Source organism: Mobula hypostoma, chromosome 20 (assembly GCF_963921235.1).
Source record: "Mobula hypostoma chromosome 20, sMobHyp1.1, whole genome shotgun sequence".
In the NCBI taxonomy this organism is placed as follows: domain Eukaryota; kingdom Metazoa; phylum Chordata; class Chondrichthyes; order Myliobatiformes; family Myliobatidae; genus Mobula; species Mobula hypostoma.
In genome coordinates this window covers 42,599,749-42,612,038 of record NC_086116.1, presented here as the reverse complement: position 1 = coordinate 42,612,038, position 12,290 = coordinate 42,599,749, and the positions used below count along the sequence as shown (strand labels likewise).

At 43.9% G+C, this 12,290-nt stretch overlaps 1 protein-coding gene across 1 annotated transcript in view; it reads right to left on the bottom strand.

Moving 5' to 3' along the window:
• The window catches only part of itih5 (inter-alpha-trypsin inhibitor heavy chain 5), a 59,327-nt gene extending 48,932 nt beyond the window's left edge, over positions 1-10,395 (bottom strand). Inside the window, exons 1-3 of the mRNA XM_063072735.1 lie at positions 10,220-10,395; positions 9,760-9,804; positions 4,508-4,671 (exon numbers count right to left, since the gene is read on the bottom strand). Coding sequence (XP_062928805.1) covers positions 4,508-4,671; positions 9,760-9,804; positions 10,220-10,315 — 305 coding nt within the window. The 5' untranslated portion in view covers positions 10,316-10,395. The remainder of the gene's footprint in view (positions 1-4,507; positions 4,672-9,759; positions 9,805-10,219) is intronic.
• Between the last annotated feature and the right edge of the window lie 1,895 nt (positions 10,396-12,290).

Here is a 12,290-nt window from a genome sequence, read left to right as displayed (position 1 = left end):
TGTGGTGACATGTATGAACTCTGATACTATATTTTACTTTGAACTTTGAAGTTAATAAACCAATGAGCTCAGGATGTGCTGGGAACAGTCTGCAAATGGCACCACACATTCCAGCACCAAAACAGCATGCTCATAATGCTCAGCAGGACAACCAGAACACAGCGAGCAACAAAACTACCAGTGTGCAGTTTACACGTTCTCCCTCCGGCAACATGGTCCTCCCTCCAGTTCCTCCCATATCCCAAAGACGTGAGAGTTGGTGGGTTGATTAGCCACTGTGAATTGCTCCTCTGTGCAGGTGAGTGGAGAAGCCGGGGGTGGGGGTGGGGGTCAGTGTAAATGTGGGAAGGATAAAATGGGGTTAGAGAAGGGTTAGTGCAAATGGGTGGACGATGGCCAAAGTCAACTGAAGGGCCAGTTTCTGTTCTGGCTAACCCTGATGATCAGGTATAGTTTCCTTTTCAGCAGACCATAGAAGTGCCCAAATGCCTTGAGATTTTAAAATTTTGAAGAGGAAAAGATAAGTGAGCTCGAGCTTTTCTCTTTGGAGCAAAGGAGGATGAGAGGTGACTTGACAGAGGCGTACAAGATGATAAAAGGCATTGATAGACTGGACAGCCAGCACCATTTTCCGGGGTCAATACAAGAGGGCATCATTTTAAGGTGATTGTAGGAAAGTATAGGAGGGGGCGTGGGGGGGGGGGTGGGGGAAACATGGGAATTGTCAGAGGTGGGTTTTACACAGAGAGTGGTGAGTGCATGGAACCTACTGTTGGGGGTGCTGGTAGAGGCCGATACATTAAGGACATTTAAGAAAGAAGTATGGAGGACTATGTGGGAGAGAAGCATTAGAGTATGTTGAAAGATCACTCAACATCATGGGCTGAAGGGCCTGTACAGTACAGCTAGTTCTATGTTCCGTATAATGGCATTAATAATAACTTCTAATGTTTTCCTCTATGGGCAAGTGGGACTAACAGATGAGAAGCATGGTCAGTATGGACCAGTTGGGCTGAAAGGCTTGTTTCTCTGCTATCGCTAACACAAAATACGCTGCAGATGTTGGAGTCAAAGCAACTCTCACAACACGCTAGAGGAACTCAGCAGGTCAGGCAGCATCCGTGGAAGTGATCAGTCAACGTTTCGGGCCGGAACCCTTTGTCAGGACTGTAGAGGGAAGGGGCAGAGGCCCTATAAAGAAGGTGGGGGGAGGGTGGGAAGGAGAAGGCTGGTAGGTTCCAGGTGAAAAACCAGTAAGGGGAAAGATAAAGGGGTGGGGGAGAGGAAGCAGGGAGGGGATAGGCAGGAAAGGTGAAGAAGGAATAGGGGGAAGCACAATGGGTAGTAGAAGGAGGTGGAACCATGAGGGAGGTGATAGGCAGCTGGGGGAGGGGGCAGAGTGAAACCGGATTGGGGGAAGGGAGGGGGAGGGAATTACCGGAAGCTGGAGAATTCGATGTTCATACCAAGGGGCTGGAGACTACCCAGACGGTATATGAGGTGTTGCTCCTCCAACCTGAATTTAGCCTCATCGTGGCAGTAAAGGAGGCCATGCATGGACATATCCAAATGGGAATGGGAAGCAGAGTTGAAGTGGGTGGTTACTAGAAGATCCTATCTGTTGTGGCGGACGGAGTGGAGGTGCTTGACGAAGCGGTCCCCCAATCTCCATGGCTGGTAGTAATCCAACTGGCCTGTGACTTCCACTTAGGGGATCCGCCATGATCTTCAGAAATATAAAGCAGGATTAAGGGGCTGAATCTTTTTCCTGTCTCTAATATTCATGCTTTCTGTTCTATATTAGTACACAGGATAATCCAGCACAGGAACAGGCCCTTCAGCCCACAATCTCTGTGCTGACAATGACGCTGAACCAAACCCACTCCCTCTTGAGTGTGTATGGTCCACGTTCCTCTAGTCCCTGCATATACAGTATACATCTGTCTGAAAGCCTCCTGTACACCATTATCAAAGCTACTTCCACCAAAGTCAAAGTCCAAAGTGCATTTATTATCAAGGTATGTATACTTTATACAACCTCGAGATTCGTCTCCTTACACAGAAACAAAGAAACTTAATTGAATCCATTAAAAACAAAAGAAGACCGTCAAACACCCGGTGTGCAGAGGGAGGGGAAAAATAAAAACAAATTGTGCAAACGATGAAAGCATGCAAACAAGATTCAGAACTGAAGTTCACAACGCCAGGCAGCTGATCCAGAAGTTCACCCGTTACAGGCCACGGCCTCCGTCCTGCACAGGGACAATCAAACCCCGTGGAGCAGTGAGCCATTCTGGACCATCCCTCACCTCTGACCCTGACACCCTGACCATTTCAATCCGGCCTGGAGCTTAAATCATCCATACCTCAGGTCGGACTCAGGCTTTGAGGCTTTGATTCGGCCATTACCCACCGTTCCAATTCAGCCCGGTTCTTAAATCGATCAAGCCTCAGACCTTTTCTCGACTTCGCCTCGCCTTGGCTCCACTGCATCAAGTTGCCCCCGAGTTCACTTGAGCCACTCCAGCTGGGACATCCTGACTCTCTGACACCGCAGCCACTCTGCAAAAATTCCCGGTCCTACAGGTAATTCTGCTCAACTTCTCCTTCTTTGTTTCATTTTCCACCAGCAAATAGTCACTGAACTTCAGCAGTGCCATCTTGAAGCGGTATTTAATTATCATTCAATTATACGTGAATAAAGCAAATGAAACAGCTTTCCTGCAGGGCCTAGCGGTAAACTATACACAGCACAACACAGCATATACAAGATAGCAAGCAAACAGTCATGCAAAAATATTTCTATAGTCAAAGTTCCTGAGTGACATATCCCACAAATTGATAGTGCATGTGTGCCAACAGCAAGAAAAAGCAGTTCCGGGCAGTACACAGACGAATGCACACACACACACACACACACACACACACACACACACACACACACACACACAATCCAGCTTGTCATTCCACCAATCAAGCACCAGAGGGCAGCACCAACGGCAGAGGCCGAACCCCAAACCGTACTATGACGGCTCCTGTGTCTCCTCTCCTGGGCTGTAGCAACAGGCAAGACTGCACCTTGATACCTCGTCCTCGCTACAACTGAGGTAACGCAGCTCCCCCGCCAACTGCCACGTACACGTGCAAGGGTCATCATCAATGTCCAACAGCGTCTTGCAATCGCAAGAGAAACATCCAAGACAATCACGCATTGTTACAATGGCCTGTAGCAGGCAGCAACATGGTCTGCACCATTCAGCTCACTGATGAGGTAGCCCAGCAGTACCCTAAGTTCTTAAAGTTGAGCATTGTCTTGTGATTGTAAAAAGAAGATTTAATAAAGACAAAAACACTTTTGGTTGGCCCCTAAGAGGCCACAGCATCCGAGCGCACTGCTATCTTACCGGAGTGAAGATGGCAGCAATCTTACCACGATTCCTGACAGCCCATTCCTCACATCACTGTATAAAAATTTGCACCGCATAATCTCCTTTAAACATCCCCTTCTCATCTTAAGTGTACATCCTTTAAAGTTTGGTATAGAAACATAGAAACATAGAAAACCTACAGCACAATACAGGCCCTTCGGCCTACAAAGTTGTGCCGAACATGTCCCTGCCTTAGAAATGACTAGGCTTACCTATAGCCCTTTACTTTACTAAGCTCCATGTACCTATCCAAAAGTCTCTTAAAAGGCCCTATTGTATCCGCCTCCACCACCGTTGCCAGCAGCCCATTCCACGCACTCACCACTCTCTGCATAAAAAACTTACCCCGACATCTCCTCTGTACCTACTCCCCGGCACCTTAAACCTGTATCCTCTTGTGGCAACCATTTCAACCCTGGGAAAAGGCCTCTGACTATCCACATGATCAATGCCTTTCATCATCTTATACACCTCTTTTAGGTCACCTCTCATTCTCCGTCACTCCAAGGAGAAAAGGCCGAGTTCACTCAACCTATTTTCATAAGGCATGCTCCCCAATCCAGGTAACTTCTTTGTAAATCTCCTCTGCACCCTTTCTATGACTTCCACATCCTTCCTGTAGTGAGGCGACCAGAACTGAGTATAGTACTCCAAGTGGGATCTGACCAGGGTCCTATATGTCTACCCTACAAACATCAGGGTAGAATTTGATTCTGGCTGTCCACTCTATCATTGCCTCTCAAAATTTTATAATTTTTTATCAGATCTCCCCTCAGCCTCTGATGCTCCAGAGAAAACAACACAAGTTTGTCCATGCAATAATTCCAATTATTCCTATTCATTGATCATTGAAGAATAGCATAGCACAAGAAACAGGTGTGGAAGTAAGCCACTTGTCCCTTCACCTTGCTCCATCAGTGAATAAGTTCCTGGACAAGCTTCCACCTCAGCACCATTTTCCTGCACTATCACACATCCTTTGATTCCTGTAAGATCCGGATCTATAATCAGTCTGCTGCAAGTTATCATAAACCATTGAAACTCCAATATGGAAGAAAGTGAGTCCGATAAATACCCACATTGTAAAGTTGGAAATGAAGGCGGCAGCTGGAAACTGCATCTGGAAAACAGCATCCTTGGCTCTAAAAGCCCGATTAACCATGGTGCAGGAAACGGCTGTGAAGGCATAGCGAGAAAAGATGGTGGACTTCACGATGAAATCTGTCATGTGGGGTTTACTGGCCTGCAAGAAAGGAAGGGAACATCAAAACAGAGAAGAGTTAGGATCCTGATACACCACAGTGAGAGGACATCAAAAGTCGCTGCAACATTCTTCACAGGGTGGAGTTTGTTGAAGGAGTAATGACCCAAGAAAATAGGAGCAGGATCAGGGCCACTTGGCTCCTCAAACCTGCCCACATTCAATATAATCCTGATGATCCCTCCACCTGGAGTACTGTGCTCATTTCTGGTCTCCTCTTTGTAGGAAGGATGTGGAAGCTTTAGAGAGAATGCAGAGGTGGTTCATCAGGATGCTCCCTGGATTTGAGAACATGTCTTAGGAGAATAGGTTGAACGAGGTATGGCTTTTCTCTTTGGAGTGAAGGAGGATGAGAAGTGACTTGATAGAGGCATATAGGATGATAAGAGGCATAGTGGGTAGCCACAGACATTTACCTGGAGCAGAAACGGGTAATACATGAGGACATTCATTTAAGGTGATTGGAGGAAAATCCAGTGGGGGACATCGGTGACAAGTTTTATACACAGAGAGTGGTAAGTCACACAATGCACTGTCGGGTGGTGGTGGTAGAGGCTGAAACATTCAGGACATTTAAGAGACTCTTAGATAAGCACTTGCATGAAAGAAGATGGAGTACTATGCGGGAGGGAAGGGTTAGATTGATTTTGGAGTAGGTTAGAAGGTCAGATCCACATTATGGGTCAAAGGGCTTATACCCATGATATATTCAGCTGAGTCCACTACTGTCAGCAGTTTCTTATGTTGCACTGCATTCAAATCGATATACAATGATACAACCAGACAGGACACATTCAAATGTACATCTGCAGAAGAGTTCAGTGATAAGCCAACTCTCCTTAACCTCCTAAGAAAGTAATGATGTTGGTATGCCTTCCACGTGATTACATCTATGTGCTAGGCTTAGGGCAGGTCATCTAATATGTTAATATCCAGGAATTTAATTGCTGCTAACCCTGTCCATCACCAGTCCACCAATTTAGATCAGCGCACGTTCACCCTCCTTCTCCTTCCGTAAGTCAACAATCACGTATATACAGTGGATTCCGGTTAATTGGGACACATCAGGATCAGTGCATTTTGGCCCAATTAAGCAGCTGCCCCAGATGAAGTTTAATGGAAATAGTTAAAAAGGTATAATGATAAAAAGATAAACCAGAGGATAAAGTATGTATTTAAAGTACAACTTAGAACACTACCAATGCTACTATAGTACTAAAAAACAGTGTATATTTGTTATCAACAGAGGAGCTCATCTGGTGTATACTGACATGTATGGGGTGTCCAGGGAGGGGTAGTACCTCTGGCTTGTTGTGTCAGTTCTGGGGCAATTAGCTCTATTTTGATTCCCACCAGAAACACAGCTCTCACCCATGGCTCTAAGTAGCTGTTTGCACGCAACAGCGGCTACACCCCGGTACACCACTTCAACAGGCGGGCTAAATCGGCTGAGGGTAGCCAGCAGACCTCATGCCCCAGTGAAATAGTGACGTGCCTATCCTAGCATGTGACGTCAGCTCCGGCAGACTAAGTGGATGAAATCAACAGTGAGATCCAATGGCCAAGAAGGCGGTTCTGCAAAGCTCCGCGGAGAGCAGAGGTGTGATAAGGCACAGAAGAAGTCATAGTTATCCAGGAAGACCCTAGTTTGTGATAACTGTTCATACCACTGGACCCAGACTTCCAAGGTCGAGAGTGGAAGTGTCCCAGCACCACGGGTTTTCTGCTTTAAAAACTCTCCTGCACGGTCTCACTGTCATAGTCAGATATGACAGCCAACCAACACACTGCCGTGTTATTTTGATTGACCGTAAATTAACAAAATCAGCACAGATACCTAATGTAAATAACGCAGACTTCATACAATACTTTCCATGACTGCATCCTCCAAACCTTCGTTTTCATTGTAACATTCACAAAGACTGTTGATACCTTCAAATTCTTTGTAGTTCCTAACTTGTTGAATTAGTGAAATCATTTAATTTTCACTCCTGGCCATTTCTGGCTTCTTCAATCCTGAATGCTTAAAAATACAGATAGCAAAACAGTTCTAAATTTTCTTACTGCTTATTTCTTTCTCGCCAATTATCAGCGGCAAAAATCACAGCTTTTTTTAACACGAACACTATGATGCTATTGACACTATTTAAAAAGTTTTCGCTCCAAGTATGGTGTAGCGCCTAAAGGCCACACAAGTTCACATGACTAACACTAGTTAAAAACTTTCTCCTGTCCCAATTAAGCGGCATAATATCCCAAATAAACAAAGGGAATCCCAGTTATTTTTTGATTAGTTTTTGTTCTTTAAGAGTTATTCCAAACAAGCAGCTGCCCTGATTAACTGATGAACCAATTAACCAGAATTGTTTATATATAAATGCAAAGTGTTTCTAGAGATGCATTGGAGTCCTGGCATTATGTGTGGAGATGGGAGAAGTGCCTCTACATTTAAGACGAATTCAGTTGGGCCTGCAGTTTTGGGCAAAACTAAATGGCTTCAATCACAGCTGTCCACCAAAGTGTCTTTTGCAGGGGAAGTCAGAGCGCCAAAGTAAAATTAAAAGATATCCATTTTTAGATTTGGTTAATAACTGGACTGTGAAATTGAAACTGACTGAGGAAGACATAGCTGACCAAATTTGCTTGCCACCCGTCCCTTTTTGGCTCTTGCCAGAACCAGGAGTAGACCCATTCCTCCTTTTTCAGCTTCAAGGAAGCAGAGCAATTTCATCAGCGTTGATCACAAATGAATATTTAAATAATAAATGGGGATCTTATCTGAAGATTTTTACTGATGGCTCAGTAGACCCAGAAAGCAGTAGGGCAGGATTTGGGATTTGTCTCAACTTGGAGTTAAGATTGGTCACCGGGTTTCAGATGGTGTTTCTGTCTTTGCAACGGAATTATTAGCAATCCTCAGTGCCTCATGGTGGATAGAAGACTCTTGACCATGTAGGGTTATCATCTGCTTGGATTCTGCTGCTGCCTTAGAGGCTATAAAAGGGAGTAAGTCAAAAGGTCGTGCAGACATAGTTATTGAGATTCTCTTAGTATTGTTTACAGTAGGGAAGATGGGTTGTGCAATTAGATTTTCATGGATACCTGGGCGTGCTGGGGTGGAGGGAAATGAAATTGTGGATGGCATTGCAAAGTCTTCCTTACAGAGCAGGCAAGTAGAAATTAGAGCTCCTCTGGGCAAAGCAGAATTGAGAAGTAGGATTAAAAAAGGTATAGAGAAAAAGTGGCAGGAGGATTGGAAAAATGAACTAAAGGGCAGGCATTATTTTTCTAGTCACCCACTAGTTAAAAAGGTCTCAGACTGTTACCTTTTAAATCGTAGAGATATGGTGAAATTAACAAGATTTAGGTTGGGGCATTGTGGGCTAAACTATTATTTAAACAATAGTAGGAACACATCCTACTGGATTATGTGACTGTGGTAGTCCAGAGACAGTCCAGCATGTTTTGCTGAGCTGTACTCGATACAAAACTGAAAGAAGCATGTTGTTCAAGAGGCTATCTAGCTTAAATTTATTTTGGTTTTCTATTAAATCTTTGTTTGGCCATCAAGAGAACCAACATCTGATTTAAGAGTTTATTATTCAGTTTATACGTGAGACTAGGTGTTATATTCAAGAATTTGAGTTCATTGAAGTTTGCTAATTAATTATATGTCCTGTGGAGGGCAGTAATACACTTAGTTGTATCTAAGCTGCCGGAAATAGAAGAAGAAGAAGAGGAAGAGATGCATTGGTCTCTCTCCTTATCAGGACTGTGCACCAGATAGTGCTAGGTTTTACAAAGAGATAGCGAAGCTCTAAGTGGGGATTTGGACAACAAAGAAAAAGACCATTAGACATAGGAGCAGAATTAGGCCATTTGGCCCATTGAGTCTGCTCCACTATTCCATCATGGCTGATCAATTATGCCTCTGAATCTCAGTTCTCTTGCCTTCTCCCCAAAACCTTTAACACCTATACTAATCAAGAACCTATCAGATTCTGCTTTAAATATATCCAATAGCTTGGTCTCTAAAGCCATCTGAGGCAAAGAATTCCACAGATTCATCACTGTGTGGCTAAAGAAATTCCCCCTCATCTCTATTCTAAAGAGATGCCCCTCAATTATTCGGCTATGTCACATTTTGCCTCTTGCCAGTCTGCCAATTTTCTATCCATATGATATCTTTCCTGTAATACCTTAGGCTCTTATGTTTTTTAGCTGCTTCATATGCAGCACCTTGTCAAAGGCCTTCCGAAAATCCAAGTGAACAACAACCACTGGCTCTCCTTTCTCTACCCTACCTGTTATTTCCTCAAAGAGTTCCAAAAGGTTTGTCAGGCAAGATTTTTTCTTAAGGAAACCATGCTGACTTCAGCCTATTTTAATCATGTGCCTCCAAGTACTCTAAACCCTCGTCCCTAATAATGGGCTCCAACACCTTCCCAAACGCTGAAGTCAGGCTAACTGGCTAACTGGCCTATAAGTTCCTTTCTTCTGCCTGCCTGCCTCTCTTCTTAAAAAGTGGAGTGACATTTGCAACTTTCCACTCTTCCAGAACGAAACCAGAATCCAGTGATTCTTGAAGACCATTATTAATGCCTCCGCAATTTCTTCAGCCACCTCAAGAACACTGGGGTGTAGTCCATCTGGTCCAGGTGACTTATCTACCTTCAGACCTTTCAGTTTCCCAAACACTTTCTCATAAACAATAGCAATTACACTCACTTCTGCATGATATATAGTACAGTACATGCAAAGTGTTTCTTAAAATGGATTACTCTCACTCCCTTTCAGGGCTATGCACGAGATAGTGCTGGGATTTACAAGGAGATAACGAGGCTTTTAAATGGAGTTTTGCACGACAAAGAGAAAGTAGCTAATGTCTGATTTACAGCGCTGATGAGTTCCATCAGCGATCAGCATTGGGCAATGAACCCTCAGGAGCGGCGGAATTTAAAGCTGTACCTGAAAGGTGCCCTAACATTGAGATCTGAGTCGTAACTTCCCGCGCACTTTTGTTATTGTTAAAAAAAACACGGTCCAGAAAGTTAAAATAAAACAATTTACCAGTCTCTGCTGAACAACTGTCTGCCTCGCGGGACGCTGAGATTCCTGAAGGAGGGGGAAAAAAGAGACTTCTGTTTTCAAGTAACCATTTTATCACCGTCAGTTTCATTCAGTTATTTAGTTCTCAAATCAATTTCTTCAGTCAACTATTATATAGTAAATTATTGATCGATTAAAAATGAATGAAATGAATAAAAGTTGCCTGTAAATGCCTACAAGAAAATTAATTTCAAAGTAGCATACGTTCTCTGATCATAAACTTACTTTGAACTTTGAATTTGAATTCCACAAAACACCCAAATTTAGAGTTTGGAAAATCCACTAATGTGCGATTAATATATTTTCTCTTTCCTGTGTGGATTAAGCGACAAGGTTCTAACGCAGTCTCTATGTTAGTTAGTTTCTGAGCAAAGATCCCATAAACGAAATTTGTTTCATATATGGCTGGCATTAAACTTACAGGCTTCGGAAGGGATACTCTGTTAAAGTCGTGGTCGACCCTAGAACCTTGCGTCCAAGCGGTCAGGAAGACCCCTAATAAGAGGAGAGCGATCATATTCCAGCTGTTCTGTGGGTGCCGAATACTTTGCAAGTGGCTGCTGTTGGGTCCGGCAGCGCTGAGTGCAACGCACCAGAGCCGGACTAGAGGTGGGTCCAACCTAGGTCAACCGAGTTCGTTTCTAACTCTCTCTCTCTTTCCCTCTCTTCTCTACCCCACCCTCCATCCCCCACCCCCCACACCCGCCGTGATGTACACACAGTACTGATGAGCTAACCCTCCCTAATAAAACATTGGAGGCACTTTGGTAACTTGTACATTAAACCAGTCCCACTCCACCACAACCCCCAGCACCACTATATCATTTCATGTCAGTCACCCAACGTACAGACACTCGCATTCCTGTACATAAATCAATCTATGTTTATGAGCTATTTTATGTATCTATATTTATTGTCGAGCTCTTTATCATACTGTGTTTTTTATATGCTGCACCGCATCCGGAGTAACAATTATTTCGTTCCCCTTTACATTTGTGGACTGGAAAAGACATTAAACAATCCCGATTCTTGAATCTTGACTCTTTGATCTCGGACTGCCCCTAGCACATCTTCGGACTGTGTTGGCTGTTGACGCAAACGACGCATTTCACTGTGTGTTTCGATGTAGTTGTGACAAATAAAGCTAATCCTTAATCTTATAAATGAAAAAAAATCATAACGCGCCGGTGGTGAGGGGAGAGCCTTGAGTTGAGGATTAACCGCGTTGCTCTTTGGTGAAACCCGGACAACCGCAAAGGGCCTGTCTGTGAGCAATTGGTCAGTTTCAAGTGACAGTGGAACATATGAAAGTGAAGTCATTTGCAATGAAAGGCATTGACAGAATTTGGCGGGTGGGGGAGAATGACGTTATATTGCATTCTCTGAGCTCAGGATGGATTTGTGGGTGGGGCAAAATCTGAGGGAGTCGAGTATTGTATAATTGTAGCATAGCGGGAGAGCTTGGGCGAGGTGTCAGAGGTAGGTTTGTTTACACAGAGAGTAGTGGGTGCCTGGAGCAGAAGAGACTTTTAGATAAGCGCATGAGTGAAAGATGAATGGAGGGTTATGGGCTATGTAGGAGGAAAGGGTTAGATTGATCATGGATTAGGTTTAAAGGTCAACATGGCAATCGCTATCTCGGTACAGCAGTACAGTGAACTGTTTTGATCACTTCACATTCTCGCCAAGGCAGCAATGCCCAGTCGTAGTGGAGTTCAGTTTAAGGTGAGTGGTGAGTGGAGGAGAGTTTAGGAAAGATGTCAGAGATAAAATAATAACAGGAATTCTGCAGATGCTGGAAATTCAAGCAACATACATCAAAGTTGCTGGTGAACGCAGCAGGCCAAGCAGCATCTCTAGGAAGAGGCGCAGTCGACGTTTCAGGCCGGTCTCGGCCTGAAACGTCAACTGCGCCTCTTCCTATAGATGCTGCTTGGCCTGCTGCGTTCAAGAGATAAAATAATGTTTTTTTTCTTGAGACATTGTAAGTATTGCTTACTTCGATGTACTCGTGTTAATTTTGGATAATAATAATAATAAAAAGATTTGAAAAGAAAAGAAAGCAGAGAGGTCGGAGGTAGGTTTTTTTTCACACAGAGAACGGTTGGTGCCTGGACCACGCTGTAGAGGAAAATACACTGGAGACATTTAAAAGACTCTTAGACTGGCTTATGGAGGATAATGGGTTATGTAGGAGGGAAAGGTTAGATTGACCTGGGAGTGGGTTAAAGGTTGATGCACCATCGTGGGCCGAAAGGCCTGTGCTGTTCTATGCCCTATGTGTTTGTGCATTTGGTAATCTGAGTTATCTCAAAGGCACTTTTGGCAGTATAAATGCAAGCTAGATACATTTGACACTAACATACAAATTAGGGGCAGGAATAGATTTGTCATTTAATTAGACCGTGGCTGATCTGACTGTAACCTAATCCCTCTATTTTTATCATAAAGTCAACAGATAGAGAGAACTGAATTAGGAGGAGAAACTAACC